This window comes from Gavia stellata, chromosome 12 (assembly GCF_030936135.1).
Source record: "Gavia stellata isolate bGavSte3 chromosome 12, bGavSte3.hap2, whole genome shotgun sequence".
NCBI lineage: Eukaryota > Metazoa > Chordata > Aves > Gaviiformes > Gaviidae > Gavia > Gavia stellata.
Genome location: NC_082605.1, coordinates 17,302,623 through 17,330,204, shown reverse-complemented (window position 1 = coordinate 17,330,204; position 27,582 = coordinate 17,302,623). Strand labels below are relative to the sequence as shown.

Genomic DNA, 27,582 nt, shown 5'->3' with positions numbered 1-27,582 from the left:
AGATCTGACAGAACAGAGGATTTGTCTTAAAACAACTCTCCTCAGCTGGCTGGCCTGCTCCTGCCCCACCAGATCCCCAGTGTGACTGCCACCAAGAGGGTAAAACCATTTCAGTGTACTGACAGTCAGCTGCTGTAGGCAGGCTGGAAGAAATACCACAAGGAGACTTCAGATAGCTCATTATATTAGACTGCTTTTAAAAAACTAACATACACATGGTGGTATGCATACCAAATACATCACTGAATTTTACAAATCAATGATAGTACATGTATCAACAGTATAGAATAAATTATTAAAATGGCAATTCATACTCCAAATGCATGCTTAGATTGCCTCAAAAAGTAGAATTTGATTTTGAATTAATATCTCTTCTAGTCAAACCCATGAAACATAAAAGTATCAGTTACATACAAAAATCTGATTTGCATCCATAAAGTATTTTACTAAAAGGGTCAAATATTCTGACGAACAAGGTTACATTTAAATTATTTCTGACTACTTGTGGTCCAGGGAAAAAAAGCCAGCATATGCCCTGCAATGCACTTTCAGCCTAACTAGTTAAGTAGTTTATCACAAATATGCTTTGGAAGAAATTAATTAGCTCATTAGGTTTAGCTAATAGTTTGTTTAGCCTTCCTTTGACAAAAGTGACATTTTAAAAGAGCATATTCTACTTCAGAAAACAAAATCCCATGTGACAAGTTTCAAAGAATGCCAAGTACAAGCAACACATACCACCAGGAGTTGTAAAATATTTTAAGAGGTTACTCTGGTAACAATTAAAAATAACTTTAAAAGACCCTAGAACATCACAAGCTTCATTGATGTACTATAATTTTCAGAACTTGTTGAAGTAATCTTGCCCTTATCAATCCCTGAAATAATGCCACAAATAAAAGACCTAATTCAGGGAAAACTGACTGTGATGAATCCAAATAGTGTTTTATTTTCTTGTTATCATGATAGCATACTTTTTATTTTAAAAGAACTGGGTGTTTTGAGGACTTCAGCAATTTCCTTCTCCTGAAGTACACTGTGTTAAAAAAAAATATTATACTGTTGCCTGGTAATCAATCACCTGCCATATTTATCAGCTTTCACATTCGATTCGCTAGAACAAGGGACAACTGTAAGGATTTCAAGAATGTGAAGGCTGATAAAAAGCAAGGAGAGCCCTAGCTCTTACACAAAATCTCCAAGTCAGCCTTCTTACCTTTCTGAGGCTATTCGTTTGGCAAACTAAGGTCCTTTAATGACATTCACCCCACCCAAGCCTGTTTTTCTCATCAGAATGACCCCGCCTGTTTCCTCTGCACGCCGCAGCCCATGCTGAGCGTCTTCATTGTTCAGAATGGGCTTAAGAAATACTAAGAATAACCTCATCATTTCCATCCCCTCCTTCTACATTTCTCTCAAAGTATGAATCTGCCATCGATGTAAGGTTTACATTAGAGAAAGTTTCATGTTTAGAGATCACGCTCCTACAATGTGATACAGAATGTGAACATTACATTAGTATTTATTCTTTTATTTTTTAAAAATATTTTCCATACCTTCATTTTTTAGTTCCCTCTTCACTCTGTCCTTTTTAAATGGCAAGTAGAGCTTACAGAAGAGTTTGAATTAACTTCTCATAACAAGTTTAACACTGGTACAAGCAGCATTACAACACCCCATGTTTTCACATGTCCACTGTCAAGAAGCAACGCCATACCTATTCAGTTCTTGAACTGCTTCTTCAATCTGCCCACAAGGCTGTCATGCCAACAACTATGATACATGCCAACAACTGGTTCCTACAGTACGAATACCCATTTGTCAGACAGTATTTGGAGATCACCTGCTCATTTCAGAAAGACAACCCAAAGTGTCTGCAGATATCCACAGCTCTCCATCACTACCAACCTGAGCCAGTTCCATATTACTGACCTCAAGATGGAAGATTCAATATGCCAACACTCAGAACTGGCTACCATCCAGTCCTCCCCCATAAATTTATTTTTAACTGTCAGAATCAATTTAGTATGATATTTTAGAAGGACTTATTGGACAACCCAAACTAATATCCAGTGACAGGTGAGGAATCATGCTGGCAAGGGGTGGACTTGCTCTCAGCTGATACAAAGGCTTATAGCAACCACAGTAAGAAAAGCTGATGCCCTTCTGTTCTTCTGGCTCCCCACAGCTCTGGAGACTTACATCCACAAAATTGTGGGGTTTTGAAAAGTGTTATTACTACTGCCATCCACAGAATAACAACCAAACTAGTAAGAGTTCTGTCACGAGACCTATCAGATTCTTCTCCAAGACATTTTGTGCAATATGACTGCAGAAATCCAGCAGCAAGGGTAGGGGTATAATCCATAAGACATTGTAACACAATAAACCCCAATTGAGAAATGGAATAGATAAGTTCATCCTCTGCACAGCGTAGGAAGACCCTTTCCTAGTCTCTAAGAAGCAGAAGAAGTGAGTATGCCTTTTCTTGCCAAAGGGCTGGAGCATGTAATATGCAAGAAAAGTTATACCTTGTTCTCAGCACTAGAAGAGCCTTCCCACCCATATCCAGCATTTTCTATCGTTTTAAACACTGAGGCAATCAGTAGGTGCACTGGGCTAGGAAAAAAGAGAACACATACAAATATGCACACACAGAAGGAGGAAGTAGTTCAGAAGATGCTTTGTCCATCTTTCTTATTAGCACCTGGTTAGCAAACATCTCCTGAATTTCTCAAGAAACAAAAATCTGAATACCCCAAACCTCCTATCAAAATATTGGTAGGAAATTATTTGAGATTAATTTCTAGTCTTGAGAGGAGTACGAAAAAGAAGAACTGCCAGCCTCCCACAGTTAGGTTTGTAGGAAGTAAGTGAGCACTTGAACTTGCATAGCACTTCACATTTTCCTCAGTCCTCTATAAACACTGGCTAACACCAACCAACACAACAAGAGCTTCCTAGTATAGTTTATGTACAAAATCATCAGACTAGTAAAACAAATACAAATTGATACGTCTGAAAATAAATAAGCTTATTGGAAGCATACTATGTTTTACAACAAAACTTGTAAGTTCAGCTTTTAGCTCAAGTTCACAGTTCACCTGTAACTGAACCCATGTAAAAATAATCTGTATAAATACACAAGGAGAAATGACACACACTGACACAAACACAGGACACATACTGTCTGTGAAATACACTATATATATGTAATTTCAGAATTGAACTGTACGTATGCAGCATTTCAAGAAGGCATTACAAAAACTAAAAGGAACATGATCTTTACATAACTGCATTACAATGTATATAAAATGATTAAACACAGGTTATGTTCTTTGACATTATTTATAATGTAATGATCCATGTATCATCAATTTAAAAAAAAAATCGCCAGGCTTAATCCTGATTTAACCTCACCCTTAATTATTAAAAATAGTTAAGCACTTACCATAATGTGATTGAAATGCCTGTGGTTTTACGACCTGATTACAGTGGTTACACATCACCAAATAGAAATCATCATGAGCCGGGCAAAGACCAAATATTGGCATATCTAAAAACAAAAAGACAAAAATGGCATCTCTCAGCTACTGACAATTATTGAAAAACAGTTTAATTACAGAGCCATGACACTAGTGTTGAATCATAATTTTAATACATTGTATCAAATTTGAAAAGGAGGAAAAAATCATATAATGCAATAAATAATTTTGTGCTGGAGTATTATAAAAGCAAAAATCTTCCTACAAAGATAAATGTAAAATGAGCGATGACATGTAGAAAACATCTATTAGAAAACTGATTTAGAACTGATTATCTTATACCAGATGCAAGAATGTAATAAAAAAAGACTGACTTCAAATGACAAAGACAGCATAAGAGGGGACAGTTTATGTATTCTGAAAGGAGTTTGGATTTTATTCCAATTTCATTAATTCAAAAAGTGAACTTTATTTTCTATTTAGTTTTTTTTAAACCATTTTAAACACACAGTCGTTTACCAGGCAGTATTACATGCCTAATGGTTTTATTTGTTTAACAGTGCATTATAGTCCAGCCATCTGCTGCCAGAGATCTGTGTAACAGCTATATAAGAGAGAGAAATGGAGATAACAGTATGTCAGAGCATGTGTGGATTTCTGAGATAACACACATACTTGCAGACTTCTACTAATAAAATTAGTTTTTACAATTTTGTTCAAGAATACAGTTTCTTAAGAATATAGTTTAACAGTTAAAACTGCATTCGGAGACTACTGGAGCATTAAATACAACATTTACCACACAACTTAAAGATATATTACATGTATATAACTAAAAATGTTATTCAATTATTAATTAGAAGACAAAAAATAGGAAACTGCAAACATGAGTATAAATTCATTATTGCCAAACATGTGGCTAAGGGATCTATAACACTATTTAAACCTTTAAAACTTACATAAGAAAACTTATTTTCTTTAAGATAAATCTATTACTTGAGTATTTTTTAACAGTAACTTGGAAATTAAGCTGAACTTATTTACCTCTGTGCTAGAACTGACCCCAGAGTTTTGTTTTAAAGTTACTAACTTGCCTATGTGTATTTTTAACAACATCCATATTTTTGTACATTAATGGAACACCAATTATGAAATAAATTGACTGGGCTGCATTTTAAGAGTGAATGCGCCATAATGCAAGGTAACTGCTGCCAGAATGACACTGTCAGCCCTGTAGAGCCCCACGGACTCCACTTTGTTCCTCGCAGACAAAAGAACATATCCACACCGAACGGCTTCCAGAATTAAGGGCTCCCTTTGTAGTAATTATCTTCATCATAAAAATTTAATTACCTTTCTTTAAAAAATAAGGCCTATCCCAGGTTTTCCAAAAACCTTATTAGTGCTACATTAAAATTAAGCATGATACCTGCAATAACAGCTGCAACCGGATTTTGCAGTTGGATGCAAATACAATGACCATTAACATCTGACATGGCTGTGAGAGATCAGAGCTACACTTATCTAAATCACAGGCACCTTCTTGCAACTGAGGTTACGTTAAATAAATAATAAATAATTATAAACTGATTTACACTTCATTAAGTAGCAACTCTTGCTTATTTATTTATATGATATTTATATAAAAAAGTATTGAGACCTCGGGCACATGTAACTTACTGCAGACGAGGCAAAACTGAGTAAATACATGCTGGGGGCAAAAAACAAGATAGAAATAATAAACTTCTATTTTTCAATATCTACTTTCTGTGATGTAATATTAAACTAGTTAAGGAAAAAAAAAAGTATAAACTTAAATGTCATGGCTAGTATTCCATGCAGGAGTTCTTTGGGTATGCTTGCGTAAAAAAGTTTCCACACGGCAAGCAAATACACCAGGGTCACTTCCATTTGACTACTAATACACCATGATGAATGGAACAATAACAGCGCGCACAGCCTGCTATTTACATTGTTAATAGCACACAGACAGGCTACTGCTGTATGACATCTAACGAACTGTAAATCCACACCCTGTAACCTGTTCTCCTAACCGTACCTTTCAGACAACACTGGATTCACAGACTTTACACCAGCTTGTATAGAATGCAGGGGAAAATCATTAACAGGAGGAAAGGATTGCCTACTTCTGTGCGTCTCGCAAGATAAAGCACTCTGACACTAGTCTGAGACATCACGCTCACTCTATTTAAGTACCCTTTTATGAATATTTGCTTCAAATACAGAGCTGCAATTTTAAATGACAAGTGAAACAAATTGGCAGAAATTGATGTAAACAAAAATGTTTTCCTATTTCAGTTTGGGGATCCCAAGAAATCTGGATAATTTACAAGCGTCCTTTACACTGTGAAGCACATCTTCAGAGTTTTAAAATAAATGCTCCAAGTGACAGAAAGCAATGCCAAAATACTAGCAAATACACAAACTCAAAGAACCATTCTAAGAGTAAAACCACTTGACACAGGGAAAAAAAAGACTTGCTGCACACCCAAAATCACAACTGTGATTTCAAAGGAAGTAATGCACAAGACTCCAGCCAGATCATATAAATCAGTGTAAATGATCTTCTACCCCTGCAGTACTCTCCTACAGTACTGATAATAGAGCAGCATCTAAACATAATCAGCGAAGGAGTAGCGGGAAGGTTAGAATCCTAAATGCAATTCCTTTTGTTTTTTTCATGAGGTAAAATAAACTATAGCTTTTTATTATTGAAGCATTTATTTAAAATAGGTACAATCAAATCCTTTTGTTAGAGAAACCCATAAAACCCCAATTAAGACTGGAACTCGACTATGCTGAGCATGAGCACACGAGACCAGCCCACAGACTAGCTACCAGGGGGCAAAAGGTAGTATCAATACTTCACGGAGACCGGAACATTAGTTTTAACAATAGGTGTGGAACTGTTAGGAGTGTGACCCAACCAAGACCAGCTAACAAGACTGGAAGAGACCCGAATCCACACTTTCCAACCCAGAAGCCTCAGTCTTAGGCAGGTAAGCTCCCACGCGTTTAATGTGCTTCACTGTCATTTTAGTCAAGCAGAGCAAGAGCAGGTTCCAGGGAAATCTTATTTCCGTTTCTGTGTTCCAACAGGGCAAACATCTATGCAGCAGTGATAAGAATGACAAATTAGACCGTGCAAATGTTAGAGAATAATATACAGAATAGTTTAACAAAACTTACATAAGAAATACGTACCAAGAGTAGGAGATGGATGGCTACTTTTTCTGTTCCCCCCCCCAATCACTTATGAAAGTTCACATGCCTTGCAGTTGATATTCTGACGTCTAATACTTTATACCTATTTCATTTAATGACATGCAAATTCTCTATTTAAAAGTCTAATTAAGTTTATAGTATTTCACCAGTGTCATTTCAAATGCACTGTTCCTCCGAGTTTAAAGATTACTTTTTGAAATACTTCACTGTAAATGTAAAGCCTGTGCCTCTCAAGGAAGAGCCTAGCAACCGTGATTCATATGTTCCTCTTTCAAAGCTGGGCTCATTTAACTCTCTCCATCTGGGAATGTTTTTCAAGGTCAAACTAAAAATTTAAACCAAGACCTCAAACTTTCCATTTATTTTTCCATAAATGCAGTATTTATGCGGTATCAACATACAAATACTGTTATAGGAGCTGCTAGTTACATTAATTCTGTTAACACCATAAAGAAAAACAACTTAATTTACCTCCATAATACGAAACCTCTGAACATTGTGACCTCCAGAATTCACTTCTCCTTTCAAGTGTAACTTAGTTACACTGTTTTTAAAAAGGTAACTTTAAATGATACATTGCTGTACTCTTCACCAAGACCATGCCATAGGCCATTCTGAGATATCTTAACCGCATTATTAGTTGAGCATGCAATAAGGAAAATGCTTCTTATTTGGAAAAGACTGATACACCATCTTTTCTAATAAAAAAGGAAAACCAATTATGGACAATCTGGCATACCATACACCAAGCAACATGGAGATCAGCATGCCTACTCTGAAAAACTTTCTTAAACTGAGCTGCCATCTCCTCTCCTCCTGAGGGATACAGAAACACTTAAGTCACCTAATAATTTCTTAGTATTTTCAGCACTTGCTTTCAAGACAGTTACACTACAGAAATTAATGCTTGTGGTCATTAAAAATAACTGTGTGTGTACTCTCAATTCTATTACTTAACATCATAGACAACAGAACAAATAGAACAGGCTAAATCACGCAGCTAGAGAACAGGTCGGTAGTTTGTGTTCATTGAGCCACTAGATTCAGTGACTGTCACAGCTCCACTGCCTATTTTTATTGGATTTTTTTTTTTTAACTCCCAAAACTTATCAAATTTCCTACAATCCTTGTCATCCTTTTTCAGACTGGAACCATTGCACAGTCCATCTATCCTAGCATCTAGTAAGACAACATCCGTTCTAGAAATGATATGTAATATTACCAAAAAAGCAAAGTCAAGATCTTCTCCAGGACAGCAAACTCTAGAGGAACAGGGTGAAAGGAGCCCTAATCGTGGCTGTTTGCAGAGACCAGAACACAAGTTTCCTATTTTGCAGAAGTCTGCTCACCACGACTGAAAAAACAAGGAGGAGAGTGAAAACTGAAACAGAGGAAGAGAAAGCAAAACTAGCAATGGCAGAAGTGAAAGGGCAAAGAACAAATTCTACCAGTTAGGGTAAAAGAATAAAAAACTTGATGAAAAAAAGTGACAAGAATACATAAAAGTACTGCAGAAATATTTTTAAGCCAGAACACTGCTAATGCTCACTTCTTCCCTATCCATTCTCAGCATAAGCATCTGCTTATTATTTTTGAAAGTCTGAATCAGATTCATTCATAAATATGTATGTACTGCTTGCCATTTAGTGTACTTTGACAATGGACATTTCATGCCGATGCAAACAGTAAAATGTTTTGACTACAAAGATCCCGACAGCATAGCATAACACGCCTTCAGCACAACACCAACATGATTATACTTCCATAATATTTCTAATCACTATAGTTAATATTAGATGCATTAAAATGCAATGCCCTAGACTATTAACTTTACACTCACAACAGATATAACCCCCTATTATGTTTACAACTCCCCAAACACAGAATTTATTTTTCTTTTTACTGAGGCCTGATCCAAATCCACCCTAAGTAAATGTACCAACTTTTATCAATTCACTAGGCTTTCCATTAAGACATCAGGGAACTGTTTTGGAGGTATTTTATAAGGATATTTTAAATATATCCCATTATTTTGAAATGTTGCCAAATCTGGCTTGTTTGAACTATTTATTTCATGGGCCAAGTTCATTCAAATAGTGTCCACAAAAGGAATCTTGAATACGTTTGCTATTTGCTACTAGCTGTGTTTTCTCTTCTTGTTAGAAGAGAATTAGTCTTGATCATACTAAGGTAAAAAAAATATGTCAATACACCTTGTTTTAACTTGACATAACTGGTAGATCTCTTTCTCTAAAGGCATGATTTTATTAGAACTTTTCTTTAAGATAACACAACCCTTCAGTAACATCTGAAAAAAAATCTAAAAGGGGAGAAAAAACACAACTGCAGTAACTTAAAACTAGCTGACATCTTGAAGCAAAAAAAGTTTTGTGCCACCTCCCATAATTTGCTTATAACACTGTCCCAGCTGCTGTCAGATCCTGTTAATAAAAATATTTCTATTGTTTTACCCTTTTTGGTTGTGGGGAACATAAATGTAATTTTAATATCTGAAAGCAGACAAAACCTCCCAAATTACTATTTTTAAGAGCTTGTGATTTGGGGGAGAGATGCATGAGGAGGAAGGTGACTAACCAGCATTTAGGACCACATGAAACAGCTTGCACCAAACCCGGGCAGATTTCAAACAGAAAGCTGAGCTTGGTTACCACCAGACTAACGGCTTATAGTCAGCCCAAAAAGCTAAAATTCTGCCAAGAAATCTGCACACCTGGAGTCCTGCTAGATCTGTTGCTGACATTAGTTGTCCATAACAAGCAATTCTGAGGTGCAAGGTGGATCTTACATGCAAGCCTGAGGCAGCAAGCTTTCGGCACAAATAGCACTACAAGGTATCTTAATTATCTTAAGTAAAGCTCTGACCAGTTCTGTGTCATATAGTCCCTTATTTTAATTCATATGAATGTTTAAGAAGTGATCTAAGCTAGCATCTCAAAACTTACCTTTCATACACAAATACATCACTTTCTGCAACTAAAATATTATTTTCTACACGTTTTTCCAAACTGTTTTCCAGAAACTCAAGTGCTTATCATTCATGAACACACATGTGTATTTGTATACTTACCAATGTTGAAATGATATTAAACTACTGGCAATTTTTTTACTGCGTACTATGTAAGTTGATAATAAAAAAAGAATATTCCTAAACAGATATTGTGAACAAAATAACTAAAACCACATAATACTCAGAGTGTTCTGGTTTACAGAAGTTTTAAAACAAAATAAGAGATTCTAGTAAAATACACATACTTGAGGGTTTTCTGCAAAATGTCAAGTAATGAACACTTACGTATTAATAGAACACCAGTATTTTATGAACCATATGTGCAGGCATAACAAATTTGTGCTTGCTAAGAACATATGCATAATCAAACAGACCGAACATAAAACAATCAAATTTACATACAGAAACACTTTAAAAAATTTGTCCCACAAGGTTTGTGATCGTGTTGCCTCAAATACAAAGTAACCTTTTAATACAAAATAAAGGAAAACAAATGGACATTCCCATACCCGAGCTGTTTCATTTAGGCTCAGAGCAAAGCATTGCTAAAGTATTTTCTGCAAGGTTATCTATTTTTTAAATTCCTTGCCAACTCTGCTCTGTCCATTAAGTAACTTACATTTTTTGCACATACAGCTTTGAAAGCCCAGCTATTTGAGGAGACGTTTGAAAGGCACAGCTCTCCTTGAGTTCTGAGCACAAGTGCATGAACTTTGTTTCACTGTGCAGTTGCTGATTGATCGGATGAAGGAAGGAACAGCTGAAGACTTGATTAAATGTTTTTTACTGCATTTTCCACTTTGGCAAATATAGCAATTACACAGCATTTTAATAAAGTCCTAAGAATACCCAAACCCCAAAGTTTTGGCTCAGAAAAATCATTTTTCACTTCAAGACCAAAAAACCCCACAATCTAGTTTAACTAGGCACAGGAGCTACATTATGAGATTTGATCACTGTCGTAAATCTTTAGTGTTAGAACGCTCTAAAAGCGGAGTCCTCTCTGTCCAGCCTCCTTTCAAAACTCAAGACAGTCTATTTTTCCAAAGCTACAGTTCTGTAGTTTTTACTTTGCTTTCCCAAATTCAAGGCAGAATCTTGTCCAGTGAAACCTGAAAGGGTGAAGGAGGACCTACCTCTCCCAGCTCACGTCTTCTGTGGGTTCAGCCATGCTGCATTTCCAAAATCACATCCCCTGCACCACCATCCCCAGCTTCACCTCCAGCAAAAAGGTTTGCCACATACTGCGGGCAGTAACTCTCCTCCGTGCATACCCAAGTGGCAAATCCAAACAACAGTCCTTTTGAAAGGCTACGAGCACATGATCAGTGCAATTCTCCTGTAGCCTTTCCTCTCTCTGAGAGGATGCAGAATGCAATGCTGACAGTCGCCACGTCTCCTGTTCTCTAAGATTTAACAGTCTTGGGAAATTTCTGTATCATGCCCACTGATAAAAACTGAGCAGCAGATACCAAAGAGAAGTGTGTCACGCACACGTGCACCTGCAGCCTAGCGTGCAGCTGGGAGTTCTAATTTTAGGCTCCCAAGATTTGAATGTTCCTGTAATTATATACAAAACACATATTAAAGCAGACATCTAAGTACTTACTTAAATTCTTTGTATACGAATTCAGCTACACACAATTAATCTTTCAGAAAATCTAACACAAAATGTACGTCAAATTGTTCATTCAAAACTATTAAACAGTTTTTCTAAGTTCATTATACAGAATAATACAAAATTTCAGTGAGCAAGTTTACAGAAGATTGTCTGTAGAAAGACTGATTAATAAATTTCTCAATGAAACACAAGTAGTATATTTAAAGCCTTTCAACAGATTAAAAAGTCTCCCTGCACACATTGTATTCTGTTACATCAGGTTTTCATCAGCAATTTGAATGAAGTCAGTCATCTGCAAAAACTATTCCCATTTACTCATTAATTAGTTTTCAGACTTGAAGATATTTTAAATTTCTCCGGCCAATTTGTATAATATTACATAAATGCCGAACATACAATTTGTCATGTAAGAAATCTTCAAAGTCAATGCATTATTTTTAGGTGGTATGATCTCATTGTGCCACTGCTGTATTTTAACCAACAAATTATTATTTATGTTTTTGTGGCAAAAAACCCATCTGTTACATCCCTAATCCTAAAATACCTTAAGGAACCCTCAACATTGAGTTTAACTTTGCAATAATGACATCAAAATTAAACAGAATTAAGGAAACAAACTTGGTGTTTACACAGTAATATTAAAATCTGGGGTAATCTAATATGAAAGGGTACACAGAAACACTTCAGTTATTATGCAGAAAAACAGGGTCTATTATGAGGGGAAAAAAGTTCTGGCCAAGCAACTAGTCACAATCCTAGCTTCAATTAAAATCAACTATATCATCCAGAGAATATTCTGAATTGTATCTTAAGTCATATACCCCAAAGCATGCTACTGTTATGAATTGTTTTGGCATCAACAGGTTTGGTACTTTTCTCCTCTTTCACACACAGCACTCTGTACTTTGCAGCAGCTGTACTTTTGTAGTAGGAAAAAGGAAGTTTGTTTTATTTAAACCTAAACTCACAGTTTACATAAAACTGCTCATTGCAGCAGAAGTATTTTGATACATCGTGACTGCAAATGGTGAACGTGTTCCAAGCTCCTCACCCTTCCCCATCTCTTATCTAGGCTTTTGAGGAAAAAAAATTGGCTTGTGTGGGTTTTGCCATCCTTCCCTATGTAACTGTCCCTATCACAGCAATGCAACTGGGTACTGGCTGTATCTCAGCGCCCAGTAACTGAGCAAGTATAGCTGTAACAACCATTCACTTACAGATTTGCACATTCTTCTTACTAACCGAGAACTGGAGGAATACAATCTACCCATGACTGTATCTTTTGTGATAGGAGAAAACAACAAAATTTAATAATACTAAAACAAAAACAAAAAAGTGACATCAGAAACACCAGAGTCAAAATAGTCTTTGAAAACAGAAACTTTTTCAAAACCAATAAAAATAAGAACTAGAGACAGTTGCATCTCTTGCTTGATGGCATTACTGCCATCTTCATACCAAAAACATCATCAGTTAACACATTATTTTCCCTGCTACATAGGGCACGCGTAGTACTCATCTTTCAACCTCTTCTACCCTCTCCCCTGCTGACCATGGCCTCAACTCCTGTGTGATACCAGCACAGCACTCTAATTCTGCAAAGACAATGCATCTTTGCACAAAGAATACTCTGTGTACATTTTACATCATGCACCTGATACCTAAGGGAGCAAATCAGCATATGCAAAAAAAAAAAAAATTAAGGAAAATAATACAGACGATCTGTCAACTGAATTTTATTTTAGTATTTTCTTTTATTAGGCAACCCAACTACCTAAAACACCCCACCCCTGCCACTCCCATTCTCCACACACTGGAATATCCACTTCAAAAATAAGACTGTTTCAAGCACGTCTAATATAGCTATAAGGAAACTGATGCCTGTCAATTTTCACATACCAACTTAGATTTCTGCACCCCTCTCAATTTGGCAGGCACTGTTAGTTTTCCCATTAAAATTTACTTCCTTTGCTTTACAGATTTACTAGCAGTTGATTTGATACAATAAAAAAACCACGTAAGTTGCACAGCAACAGGCATATAAATATACTGTAGCAAAAAAGCCCCAACAGTACTGTGATATTTAGTAAGAATAAAAGATAAAGTGGAAAATAAAACAATGTTTTTGTTGTTATAGTGCAGTAAAAGCTCACCCACTTCTGATGTATTTGAACACATATATAGTGACATGAAGTATTTTAAACTTGGCCATTGCACACCTTTAGAGAAATATGACTGAGTATTTCAATTACATAGCTGAGGAACCAGTAAACCTTAAGTCTTTACTTCTAACAAATTATATATTCCAGCATATACAGAGCTACAGTCATCAGAGCTTCCCTTTCAAGAGGGGATCTATCAGTTCAGAAGTGTTAGGCTTCAAACCAGTACTAGTTGTCCTCCAAGACAGTTATATCAACTAAATAGGTAAGCACTGAAGAAAATCAGGCTACCTCTTCACAGTATAAGGTCAATAATTCCACTGCTGGCTGTTTGTGATACAACACAAACCCAGTTCAGCCTAAAAACTCTTTATGGAAGTGAATTTTATTTTATTGTTATTGAATTTCAAATTCTTCTAAAGAGGAAATTTAAGTTTTGCCTTTGCATGTCTCCCTTTTAGAATAAACCCACCACTATACTTATTTCAAGATGTATTTCTTCACTGTTAAGAGTGATTCGCCTTATTTTAGGAGCCCGCCTTCACAAATTATCCAGAATTCCATCTCCAAACATTATACATAAAATACATATCTGTTACAGAATAAAAAAGACTCTGAAAACACTGGATGAACAAATCTGTACCAGGTATTATCCTTCTGTACCTGGCCCTAGTTCTCAGCTACTGAAAGCACCCATTTCACCCATATAGAAACAGGTTGGGAAGGACTACAACTTGCAATATTTCTAAATTTAGATGTATTCAGAAATGAAGATCACTTAGACCATATTATATATGCAGAAGATCTGAAAGGGCTGACATTCTTCAAAATAATTTTTCTGCTCTTTCATGGTCTGGGCCTCTATAACGTAACCAGAACACTTGTGATGTACATGGAAGGTAACACCTATAACAAAACAAAAGGGAAGGAGAAAAGAATTTGCTCAGGCTACTTGATGTACTGATTTGGTTGGTTTGATCTAACTCACATTTTTGACAGACACTTTAAAACTACTACTCTCCTCTGGTCCTTCTGCAGCTAACAGTGCTCACCACACTTGGGAAGACGCTATATAGATACATATGAATGGACCTAAATACACAGGGGGAGCGGGAAAAAGGAACTTTTCTCACTTTTTTAGGCCATCTAGGAAGCAAAATGCTCTGCTTTGGGGAAAAAAAAAAGTACTGGATTGGGCACAAATTTTAATTTTTAGACATCTCATATCAAAAGACATTATCATGACATAAGAATAAACCTGATTATACAAGCAGCAAGACACAGAAAGTCATCCTTATGCAGATACAAGATTAGACAAACTTGATGTACGACTGTGGAATGAGACATAGGCAAGCAGTGTCCTGCACCCCCTGAGAACCTCACAGACCTCAAGCGGTGGTCCCGGCACATTGTGTTACAAGACTAGGCCTGTTTGCAAAGGTCTGTAGAGGAGATGTCACAGAAGACATATGGAGTCAGTACTAAGCAAGAGGAACAGCTAAGAACATACGGAGCTGCTATTTAAAAAAGGCATGGAAAAGAACATTTCAGAGCACTAGTTAACTGCCCCTAGATGACTCAAGATGACAACGGTAAGTAAGATTAAACAGATAATAGAAAATTGAAAGGTAAACAGGATCCTTTGATATTATGACAGATTTGTAGAGTTTACAACCCTCCAGTATACTAAAAACAAGTAACACATCCACCTTCCTAAAGCAGACAAAAAGATAACTACTGCAAACATATCTAGGATAACAAAACCGTGGTTTACAACAGAAGCAGATCCTTTGCCAGACATAGCAGTTGCATGCGCATGAATTTCAGGACCTAGGACCTGTCTTCAGCACAAACCCGCCCGAAAGACTACGGCAATCTCTACTGGTGCCTATCCAGGGTAGGCAGGAAGCCAAAGCCACTGCTGCCAAACTTGTTGAGCCAGTCTTCCCAGCGCTGGCCCACAATGCACCACTTTGTGTTTGGAAATTGCTCAAAAGCTTTTGCTTCCAGCAACAGTGTGGAGCTGTTGGGGAAAGATGCCAAAGGAGTCCATGAAAGGGTATCACAGGGCCACCATAACAGTACAGACACCCCAAATGCTCCTGTCAGTTGGTGACATCACCCTGAATCACTGCAATGACGAACAACACGGCGCTTCCTGTGAAGCCCTGGTCTCACAATCCTACTCACAGAAGTGCAGGAAAACTCTTAGCATGATTAAACTATAAATAAAACTGCTGATGTTGCACCTTACCATCGTGTCTTCCCATTTTACAATGCAGAGCACCATCTATCCAGACTGATTTTGGTCCTTCCCCAAGACAGAGGCCTTCCTTCACATGGTCATGGTTATCCATGATGACTCTCAACCGTGTCAGCAGGATGAGAGAGAATTGCAGCGTTGCACAGAGAATGCCTTTCTCATCCCGAGCAGTTGTAAACAAGCCTCAGGTGAGGCACACTGACAGCTCACTGAAGATTTTACTCCTGTGCTCTACCTACTCCGTGGATAAAAATAGCATTCTTATCTCCAAGGCTATCAAGCCAACAGTTCAGATCATTAAATTCAGGCCACAAAAACAACAGAAGAGACTTGCAAGTTTTAGTCCAGCAATGACACAGTGCTCTATGCCCCTACACTTCCGGGCACAGGCTGATAGTTGGGCAGAACCAGAAGGAAATTTCCCAAACAAGGGCTGATGCATTTTGGACTTCTCCTTCTCCAAACACCCCATGGAAACAGCAGTGTTGAAATAGCCAGGCAAAGCAAACCAAGTCAGCTGGCTATTAAAGCAGGTCCTACAGAAGGAACAACAGATAAAGAGAGGGCTCTGCCCAGCCTACAAACAAGACATAATCAAACTGTATCAGGTATGGTTCAAACATCGGTATTTCCCCCCAGGTCCCAGAACACTACTGGTAGTAGAAGTCTTCCTTAAATGCTCTTTTTTTGTGGCTGATTGAAGAGAAAAATTTGCAATCTATTATATAAGCATGTATTATACTAGCTTTGGTAAGCAACACAGATGTATTGAATTTGCTCAAAACTTCTCCTCTGTAAATTATGAACTACAATATGGAACAGAAGCTCCTTAACAAGTATGATTTCTAGACAGTTGCTTTGGGTAACACAACTTACACAGAAATCAAAAACAAATTTGCTTTCTGAAATTCATCTTTAAGTACTTTTATGAAGTAAATGTTGCCTATCAGGAAATTCATTTAAGCCTTTCCTCTCAAATACTTCCATTTAGTACCCGTGAGAGCAGGATGACTGACTGCCATCTCTTCTAGCCAAGCAGAACACACACATTCAAACACAGATTATACATTTTAAAAAACATTTTAAAAAACAAATTAACTGAAGAAAACATCCTAAAACCCCAAAGCATATTCCTTACAAACCAAAGCCCAAAGCCTTCTGGTTGTCAGCGGCAAGTTAAACTCCTTTAATACATTTCTAGAGTCATCGTAGTTGAACTGGAGTGAAACAGACAATTTTAACATTTCCTGGGAGAAGTGGGAAAATTCCTGGGAAAATTTATTATTTTGAAAGCGGCTTTCCACATTATTTTACATGGCTGTCTCAATAATCCAACAGCCACAGTATCTGACTATTGGGAACTATTTTCGCTCCTTTGAAATGTCCATCAAAAATACAGCCAGTTAAACCAAATTTTTGCAGAGTTTGAGGCCTCTGGATATTCCATGCTACTACAGATTTGTTCAGAAGGGATAAAAAGAATATTTGGTATGGTTCACATTTATGTATACTGTATAGATGATGCCTTTCTCCTTTTGGCATCATTTGCAACAGCACTCCAATAGGAGATAAAAATAAATGATGCCATAACTCTTCCTCATCAGAGTAACCCAGATTCAAATGGTATTCTCTCCAGTTCACAAAGTTACCGGGAACAGCCTCGGGAATTTCAGTCAAAGAAACTTTTCATTTCTATTACCTAGTTTCCTAACGTAGCTAATTACTGAAAATAAATTAAAAAAACTGACCAATATGTTAAATAATATAAAATAATTCTTATTTGCTGTTTACTTTTCACAATACACTTACATATTATAACTGATCATGATTTATACTACAGTTATTCACTGATAGAACATCTCGAACACTCTTAAAGATAACCAAGATACAAGATCTACTATATCATACGATCACATAGGTAGCCCTGTAAAAATCAGATCAGATTCACTCTGAAAAGATACATAAGCAAGTATGGCCCAATGGATTCTAAGATTACCAGACCAAATACGTGCTGGAAAATTCAGGATCTTCTTTAAGCAACCATCACCTTGTTTTGGAAACAACTTTAAAGTTAGAATGCGACCATTATTTCACAAATGTTTCACTCAGCAGAGATGGAAGAGCTGCTTAATCCAGCATTAATTGGGAGGAAAAAAAAAAAAACATCGGAGAACCACACCCTAGGTGTAAACCGATACAGATTTTCTTCTGTATTTTAGCCTGAAACAATAGCCAGAGGGTGTCATTTAGGCTATATCCACCTTGACAAAGCAATGGCTACAGTATCTAGGGACTGACAATTAAAATGTTTGCATAGCGAAGTACTTCTCTGCCGGCCCTCTGATCACAAGGTTGTAGTGAACATGGCTGTTTCACACATGCAAAGTCTCTTGCCCGCCGAGCCCCATGACCTGGTACTGCATCCTCCCTCTAGTCACAAACAAAACCCTTGTTGACTTCAGTGGCTCACGACAAGACCTCACATCCCCAGATACCACTTAATAAACTGGCTGAACTCCAGTTTTCCCCACTGACAACATCTACTACGTCATTTATGCAGTCAGTGAAAAAAACTGTAGACAGAAAACTGAATTTATGAAGGGCAAAATACAACAGAATTTGACATTAGAGGAAAACAAACATCCAATTTACTGTGTATTCAGTGTATTACTTGCTGTTCAAATTTAACTCATTAAAGCTTCTACGCTTCATTTTAAAGCAAGCTGCTATAGGACTTTCAGGCAACGATATCAGCATGAAATTGTCCAACAAACTTTCTTGCAAAAAAACCACGAGAGCTGTAGATTTCATCACAAAAGCACACATCATGGACTTACAACCTCAAAGCTGCTTCCTATGGGATTTTAGCCCTTCAGCTGCTTTGTATACATTTTTTCAGTGCCAGTTGAGAACACTGCATTTTCTATTACACTACAAACAGCTGATGAAAGATGGAAGTCCTGCTTAGCCACAGAAAAGCAGACCAAAAACACTGTGTAAGTTTTCTGGCTGTTATAATTTCACCAGAAGAGAAGGGAGGCATAACCAATTATCCCTTTCACCTTTTATTATCAATGAAGTTTGTCTATGGGCTACGCTGAAGCTATCAAAAGTCGAAATCAGGGTGGGGGTAAGCTTGTAAATAAACAATCTTTCTCATGGGAAATCAGGTTACCACAAAACAGCTTATTCCACAAGGGCTGACAAGGAGCGCTTACACACAAATAACTGAGCATTTGAGTATTTATAATCTACTTGAGCCAATAACCTAGAATATTTACCATCACAGTGTCCATTTCCAAAGCTAACCATCATGACTGCAAGTGATGTGGGAGCAGCTGCGTGTGCAGTTTACTTTGATGAAGTCATACCCCATAGTATCTGGGGTTACAATGAGTATCTGACTTACCACGAGAATCAGTCTGAGAGCCGCTGCACCACTCGTCGTGGCTCACAGCTGCTCATAGCCTGCACAAGCAGGGAGAACATTTGACTGTGCAAAGCCTTCTAGCAACAGGAACACCAATTACAATAGATTCATTGCCTTCCATGACAACTGCTTTTACAGTCATGCTATTCTGCTCCATTACACCTTGAATTCCCTTTGCCAGATTTTAACACTTGCTGCTAAAAACTTAAGGTGTAAGTACAAAGCTGTATTCATCTCTCTGCTGTCACCTACACTGTAAGAATGTCTAGGAAATAATGCTGAGTATCATACATACAGGAAACTTCCACAGCAGCGGTGATTTTCTTCGTTAAAAGGGAAGCAAAACAATTGTTAAGCTTCTTATAGACTATTTAGAATATTCAATTTCAAATCAAATATTATAATGATTTGTGAAAGATGAAATCTTTTCTGTCTTGTAAGCGATAAGAGATCACACCTATCCCCAGCTGGCCTTTGGCAGTTACAGCCACAGACTACGCATAGTCAGAGAAGGTGTAAGAACTATATGCATTTTCTTTTATAGATCCACTGCAATGGAAGAAATAGCTTTTAAAATAGTTACCTTAGAAAGAGTAATCTGCATCCTCTTAACCCAATTTATCTAAAAGTACCCTTCACTAAGCCTTTTTGTCTTTCCTGCTCTACTTAAAACGATAGTGTTACCAACTTGTGTGAAAGTCATATTTCTACATAATATTTATCGCATTGTTCTTCTCCTACTGAGCATTTGTTGTTAAATATAGAACAGAAACTATAGAAAAAGCAATATTTAATCAAGTATTATCAACACATCACCTCTTCTGCACAGGCATAACCTAGCTAATCATACATACCACTTAAGAAGCGTTAGATAACAGTGAATTCCTGACTGTCATGTATGTGTATAGACAACTATTTCAAAGGCTCTTATTTAAAAAAAATAAAAAAATCTTGCTCCCTCACATATTATGGATAGACTGGGGCAGTTTTGTGGCTGCAGTTCCAGTGAAAGTCCCCAAGGCCTTGCAATATCACACTAATAATATGGTAATATCTAAAACCTGCGAAGTATCTTTAAAGCATAAAAGATGACACAGTTCTAACTTGCAGTCTAACATCACAATATTCTATTTATAACATGTGACTCATCTCGCCAAAAATAATTAAGTATTGTAAACAGAACTTGGATTTAAAGGAAAAAAATAACAAGAGGAAAATGAGGGCCAGTCACTGCAGATAATCTCAAAAGTAGCTTGAAAAACATGCAACTTGAAAGGATGCTAACTCATAAAATCTCTACAATTTTCTTAAACAGCTCAATACACTTTTGAAGTCTCCTTGTAATTGTTTTATGATAACCAGTCCACAAATCCTTAAAACACTGTGTGTAAATAGCCAATTAAAATGCAATGAAATGAAGATATTTATGTGATTACAGACTCTGAATAGCTATGCATAATGTCAAAAAAGAAGCATGGCACTTTGTACTGCTACCTTAAAATATTTATTTCAATCTATTAAAAATTCCCACAGTGTATTTGCAGGCAGTCAAGGACTATAGAGCCCTCTAAGCATCTTTGACATGATTTAACACCACACACAAAAAAAAAATCAACTCAATTGAGCACCTCCCAAGGCTGAATAAAAACAAATTTAAATTTGAAATAAGATGCCATCTCCTGCCTGTACTTACAACTTAATATTGGAACAAAAGTTTCACCAATGCTTTAACTATTTATTAAGCCTGCTGCTGGGAAAATTCTAGACCCTGGTCTATGTGATAAAAGATGCTTCCAGTGAGCCCTCCTGGCCCAGTCCTGGATTTCACTGCTTAACCCTGCCCAGCACGGGCTCAAGAAGAACAAGGGTTCATTGCATAGCTCTCAGTACCCTCACAGCTCTGGTAACTTCCAGTAATAACTATTAATATAATCAAATCCCAAAGCTTTTGCTGAATGCCCTAGAGGTTCATGGAGTGTCTTCTTTTTTTTCCCCCCTAAGACATACTAGCTGTCCAAGACCAGAAGTTCAGCTGCTATCAGGTGACATGATGCTGAATGGAATTTGCTCCCACCTGCTCTCCTGATAGATTTCTTAAAGTCTTCTGGAGTGTCTTCTGAAGGTGCCTACCAGAAATTGACGATCTGCATTCCCACAGAAAATTCATCACTTCTTTATTAAGACCAGTATACTCTAAGAATTGTAAGAATGGTACCACGCTACATCACCACACAGCCAGCATCAATTCTGACCTGCAACACCTCTGAGCACATCTAACGCATCAGTGACCATTGTTCAACTAACCTCAACCTACGATAATGTAATTTTCTCCTCTGCATCTCCCTCCATGACCATCGAGAGGACCACCTCATCCAAAATAGCGCAGTTACGTACAGAGAGCAATCAGAAACTTCCTCGGGATTCTCAGAAGCACCAAGTACAAACAGTTAGAACAAATCACTGGCAGACTGTACAGATGGTGTAAGGGTGGCAAAGACCTCTTTTTAGCCAAGATTCAACAATCTTGATCAATGACAATTGATCAAATCGAGCTCAAGACCCAAGTTACTCTCCTCTTCCTCCTCTACTTTGTTGCCAGTTACCTATAAACTATGGTGACAGCACTAGTGAAGTGCTTGAAATAGGCAGTACCAAGGGATTCACCTCTCAAAGGATGTAACACACACACACACACGAAAAGGGGCTGTATGTGTAACTGAAAGGATGAGATGCTTGAGCTCTTGCAAAGCCACCCCGTGGTTTCAGCATGCACTGAATAAGCTATCAAAACCACTCACTCAAACAATTTTAAGTTGTCTAACCAAATCTCTCTTCTGTTCTCCACACTTATTTTCCATTCTGAGATGCTATAGATTCCTTTGCATTTATATAGATTCCAATACATATTTCAAAATTATTTCATAAGTCATTATAAGAATCTAACAGACTTTCACCCCAACCACTTCAAAAGGGTTGCAAACGTTAACAAGTATTACTGCAAGTAACAATGATCTTTGTTAAGAGCATATAGGTTCTTTCTCTCTGTCTCTCCAATATAGCCTTGGGGCTTGTGGTAGTTTGGTTTTTTGCTTTTGTTTTATTTAAAACAGCACACAAGATAACTGGTAACAACTGGAAATTTACTGTAGGTACAGTCAGAGTTTCTTGGGGGGTGGAGGAAGGGTTAAGCCCCCTGTCCCAATGAACAGCTTTAGGCATCATTGTTTCTACTCGGAGCTTCTCTACTCTTCCACAGAGTGAAACAAGCCAACCTGTTGTCAAATTTTGCAAGAAGCAAAAGTTCACTCTGGTGAAGCCTGTCAAAGTTACCACGAATGAACTCTATGCTTATACAGTTCTATTTAGAGATCATCTTCACAACAATAATGGGCTAGAAAATTTTTTAAAAGAAAACCAAATTCAACACAGGCTATGCCAAAATGTTTCAAGCACTGATTACAAAGTTGGACTCTAAGAATCATTTTCTTCAAATGAAAAAGTATCAGATACTACAGACACATCAACCTCCTTTCGAGACCTACTACATCTCCAAGATGAACCGAGTGTATATGAGCACCTTGGCTGCATCTGATGGCACACGCTCCCAGTATCACACAAACAAGTTTGAAAGATGGACTTCAGCAAAGTTGCATTTTAAAATATAAGAAAAATGGACGAAGAGGACTCAATTTTCTGCCTAACCATTTTAGAATGCATTTACAGACTATAACGCAACATGCTATACTTGCTTCGTCACAGCAAAAGCTGTGTGGCAGGGGAAAATCACACCTTTAGCTGGTTCACAAGCAGCAAGTAATTAAATGACTGTATGAGCTAAAAGATTCTGTCATGTGAACTACATGTGAAAACAACTGAAGTGCAATTGCTTCTAACATGCTCTTACATTGATAATATTGCTCATCGCAAGAAGATTTCAGCATACAAAGTCAAAGTAAATTTTAAAGGGTACTTTAAAGTAAAATTTTCCCATAATGGAGGATGCCCCTTTCTCATTTCCATCAGTTGGGGATTTTGTGTACCAAAAGCCAGCCAAGTCCATTGCACTCATACCTTATTCCTGCAGCTCTAATTTCTACATCAAAGCTCATTGTGGACTGTTATTGCCTCAGAAAAGCAACATGTAAGAAAGCATCCAGTGAGTTTCTCACTTTGGTGAAGGTCTGCGAGGATCCCAGCAGGAATGGTTGCATATAATGAATTAGTAGAATAGAAAGCATATAATAACAGTGAAAAAGAAACAGGGAAGTATGAGACACAAACGTTGAGAAGCCCAAATTCAATTTCCAGTTCTTACTTCGATGAGCACAAGGAGGGTTAGATACAGAAAAAAGCGTTTGAGACTATGAACTAATTTTAGTTTCCTGATCCCTACATGGAACGAGCATCACTGACAGGTATTAAAGACTCATCAGGCTTCACAACCACCAGCATGCTGAGAGAGGAGCTGCCTGATCAGCAAATAGGAAATGCCAGTGACAAAGGTGTGTCTGAAATCCTGCCTCTCTCCACAGCTTGCAAATGTTGTCCTGGAATTACACATTTATGTCCTTCATTCCTTTAAAAGAATAACAAGCATCATTCTTTTCCTTTAAAGCATAACAAAAGGAGAAGCTGGTAATGTTAAGCCCTTTTTAATACAGTGTTACAACAATGGGAACACTCACTTTTCATTCAGGAGATCCAGACTCTACTGCCTGCAAGCCTGAAATCCACCTCTCACTACCAGGCAGGCTGATGATGAAGCTGTTCCCACTAGAAGACGCAGAGAAATGGCATGTGGGAAAGGAAACAACTACAACCCATAACCAAGTGGGCACACGGGCTGGTGGGAGCCTGACCTGAAAGCTGACAATTGCTAAATAAGGAAAACAGTTCTTGGTTTTGAACCCAATTCTAGTAAGTGGGCTGTAGAGTCATGTTCCCTCCTTCGCTCCCTCTCCAGGCCATGAATATTTAATTCTTTTATGCAAACTGGAATAGTTGCAATGCAAGGTTAAATTAGCCTAAATAACCTTGAAATCCTTTTGTGAAGTTGGGCCTCTGAGTCAACTCCCAATCTGTAGAGAAATAACTTTCTTACACAATGAGTTCTGTTGTTAGCCGTATTCAAAATACCGTGTGGTACCATGACGCAAATCTTCAGGTTAGAGTTGATTTGATGAAATTTGTACCTTTGGTTCACCTTTCTGTGTTAAGATCCATGCTTTAGACAGTCCATTTATTTAACAAATGTTTGTTCCTCTATTTTGAATGCAAAATTCTTCCTGGGAAAAGCCATCAGTTACAGTATTCTCCAAATTTTTTTTTTATAACACAACACACACATACGCTGGCATGTTTTGCTGCTCCCCTAGTTCTTTAAGTGCAAACTTTATTAAAACTACTTTTTCCTTTCACTTTATTTTGCAGTAGGCTGAGCTCCCTACAGACTAGCTACAGGTATACACCAAGTCAGTGTCTCATTCATATGTCATAAAGCAACCAAACTAAATAGACTTCTGGAAGCCTGACAGAGCTACTAAGTTTCACTTTTAATTCTCAAAGTGTTTTATGAACTTCCTTCAACTCATAACCTTGCAAATCATTCACATGTTGGAGTCAGTGCAGAGAAGCTGTGTCTCAGCGGTCAGCCTATGCAAAAACAGCTTCATGATCTTGCTCCAGAGGAGGAAAAAAAAAAAAAGATTATTCTTCACCCTGCCAGCTAATCTTTAAAATCTGCAAACCTTAGATGCTTGCATTTTAAGAGGTAGAAATAAGAAAGAATGTTCGAAAATCCTTATTAGTAAAAATCTTTACTAGGATAATGCGTATGCTTATTGTTATAAACGCTGTTTTAGCACTTGAATGATTTGCCTATTCAGAAAAATAAACTAAATATCCAACACAACTATTAGACTGGAACTCAGCAATGAAGTAATAAAGTGATTTTTCAAATGTCTAAGAACTTACACATACACTTAGAAGATGGCAAAATGGCACATGCGTTTCTGAATGCCACAGCATAGCTGTTTATTGCATCTCTCTTACAGGTCAGTGACCACTGACTCTGGTCCTAGAAATAGATGTTTTCCAAATTTTAGCAACACTATGAATTCTACAATAAATAGCTATTTTGATTCAGCCTCAGTATAGATCACTGCCTCCCAGTCTTACTAGACTGTGCCACCTTGCTTTAGTTTTCATTTGCTCTTTGTAGCTCACAAGCAGATAAATGCTGAATCAGATCATCTCCTAAGGTCCTGGGCAAGTCCTGCATTCTGTGATCTAAACCAAATTTACAAACTTGTCTTCCATTTCTAACTGCATCAAATAAAAGACTCGGGTCTAAGTGATCTAGCATTCAAAACAACAAGGCCTATTCTATGGCATACTTCTCATTAACAGGAAGTCCAACAGAAGTGAGCTAGCACCAACAATATTAAGAAAGTTTCAGAACATTTCTCTGCTAGAAAACAATTGTTAAACTAGAAAAACAAACAAAGAAAATGAACATCACAAATCAGACTCATCACTGTTTTTTTCCACTCCCTGTTACAAAGTTACCAATAATCTATAGCTTTCATTCATCATCTGCTTACAACTTCAAGTAGCATTGTTACTCTTGAGATGAACTGGGCTGTTAATGGGCTTTTGCTAATCACAGGTGAAAGGTCACTCTCATTTAGCAGTACACTAAGAAATAAACATTACACATTGACATGACAGAGAAAGGGATCAGTGTTCAAATACTGACAGAGATTATATTAAGAATCAAAATATTTTAGCTCAAGAGAAGATATTATCAGTGCTGGTCACACACCTTCCTTAGGACTATTTATAGCAAAAAAAAAAATCCAACTAAAAACACAGTAAAGACAATAAGTAACCTATGCCCTACCTTACCTTGTAGTTTTGAAATTATATATTAATTTAATAATAATGCTAATAACACCACTCACTGACAAGCCGCAAGTCCCAAATCCAAAGCGATAGGATTGCATGTCCTCTCGTAACTAGTTACGAGCAGGAAAACTTCTCCGTACACTTTTCTTCAAGAATGAATCGCACTCACCTTCTCGGCAAAGTCGCATTGCTTCTCGATTTCTTCCATATTCCTTGAAACTTTCTTCTAATGCTGTTCCTAAAACCAAAAAGACACAAGATCTCAGTCCATGCAGAAAGTCAGAGCAGGGCTGACCCCCCCGCTACTGACCTGGAACCCACTCCCCTGTGGGAACAAACCAGCACATCAGGGATACGCGCTCCTATCGCTGCGGCAGCAAACGCCGCTTCAGAGAGACCGAGGGCTGCCGTCCCGTCCCCGGGAGCGGGGTGCGGGGCTGCCCGAGCCGCTGTCAGCGGCGGGGGATGCCTCACCTGAAGCGGGAGCTCCCCCCGCCCCAAGCCCAGGCTGAATCGAGGGCAGGAGGTGCCGGCCTCCGGGGACGGGCTCAGACCTCCTCGCACCGTGTCCCGGATTACAGGAACTGGGGCAGGCGCTGCCCTCTCCGCGCCGCTCCCGAGCCCCCGGCCGGGGGGCGCCGCCGCCTCAGGAACCGCGTACCGGACAACGAACTCGGACGCGACGTTGGGGGGGGGGGGGGGGGGGAACGGACCCAACCTCCGCCCCGGGCCCGGGACCCGCGGCGCCCTCCTGCCGGGCACCCTGCCGTGTCGTATCGGCGCCCCACGGTCCCTCCCGCGGCGGGGCCGCGCCCGGGGCACCCTCAGCCCCGCGGGGCGCGGGGGCCGGGCCGGTAGAGGGGGTTGGGGGGGCGCGGCCGCTCACCGTCGTTCCCGTGAAGTTTAGCAGCATCGACCCAGTGGCTCCAGGGCTGCCCCAGCATCGCCTCGGGGCTGGGCAGGGACCTGCGCTCCCCGACGGCCGCCATTGCCGCTGCGGTGGCGGCGGGGCCGGCGCCGCTCCCGCCTCCTCCGCCTCCGCCTCCTTCGCCGTGGCGGGGCCGCCGCTGCCGCTGCCTGGCCGCCGCCGCGCTGCGCTGCTCCCTTCTGACGTCACCCGCGGCCCGCGCCGACATTCTTTCCGCTGCTATAATGTAACGAGAAAAAGTCATCGGGCGCTTAAGGTGGCGCCGCGCTTTTAAGGAAGCGCCGCGGCGCTGTCAGCCCGCTCGCTCTCCTCCCCGCGGGGAGCCTGCGGCCCGGGGCGGCGTCGACTCACCTCTGCGGCGGCCCGGGGGGCAGGAGCCGGGTGCCCATTATTGTACGGGGAGCGCTCCCTTCCTCTTCACCGTGTAGGTGAGGCGCGTTTGTGTGTTTGCGCTAACAAAGCAGCGGAAGGGGGGGGGGGGGGGAGGAGGAGGAGGGCAGGGCTACACCGCCC

At 38.9% G+C, this 27,582-nt stretch overlaps 1 protein-coding gene across 2 annotated transcripts in view; it reads right to left on the bottom strand.

Annotated features, from left to right (window-relative positions):
- ATXN7 (ataxin 7) overlaps positions 1–27,277 on the bottom strand; it is a 60,479-nt gene extending 33,202 nt beyond the window's left edge. The window contains exons 1-3 of one of the 2 annotated variants that reach the window (XM_059823117.1): positions 27,028–27,277; positions 26,311–26,379; positions 3,452–3,556 (exon numbers count right to left, since the gene is read on the bottom strand). In XM_059823117.1, coding sequence (XP_059679100.1) covers positions 3,452–3,556; positions 26,311–26,379; positions 27,028–27,277 — 424 coding nt within the window. The remainder of the gene's footprint in view (positions 1–3,451; positions 3,557–26,310; positions 26,380–27,027) is intronic. The other variant, XM_059823118.1, reaches the window with a different exon arrangement.
- Between the last annotated feature and the right edge of the window lie 305 nt (positions 27,278–27,582).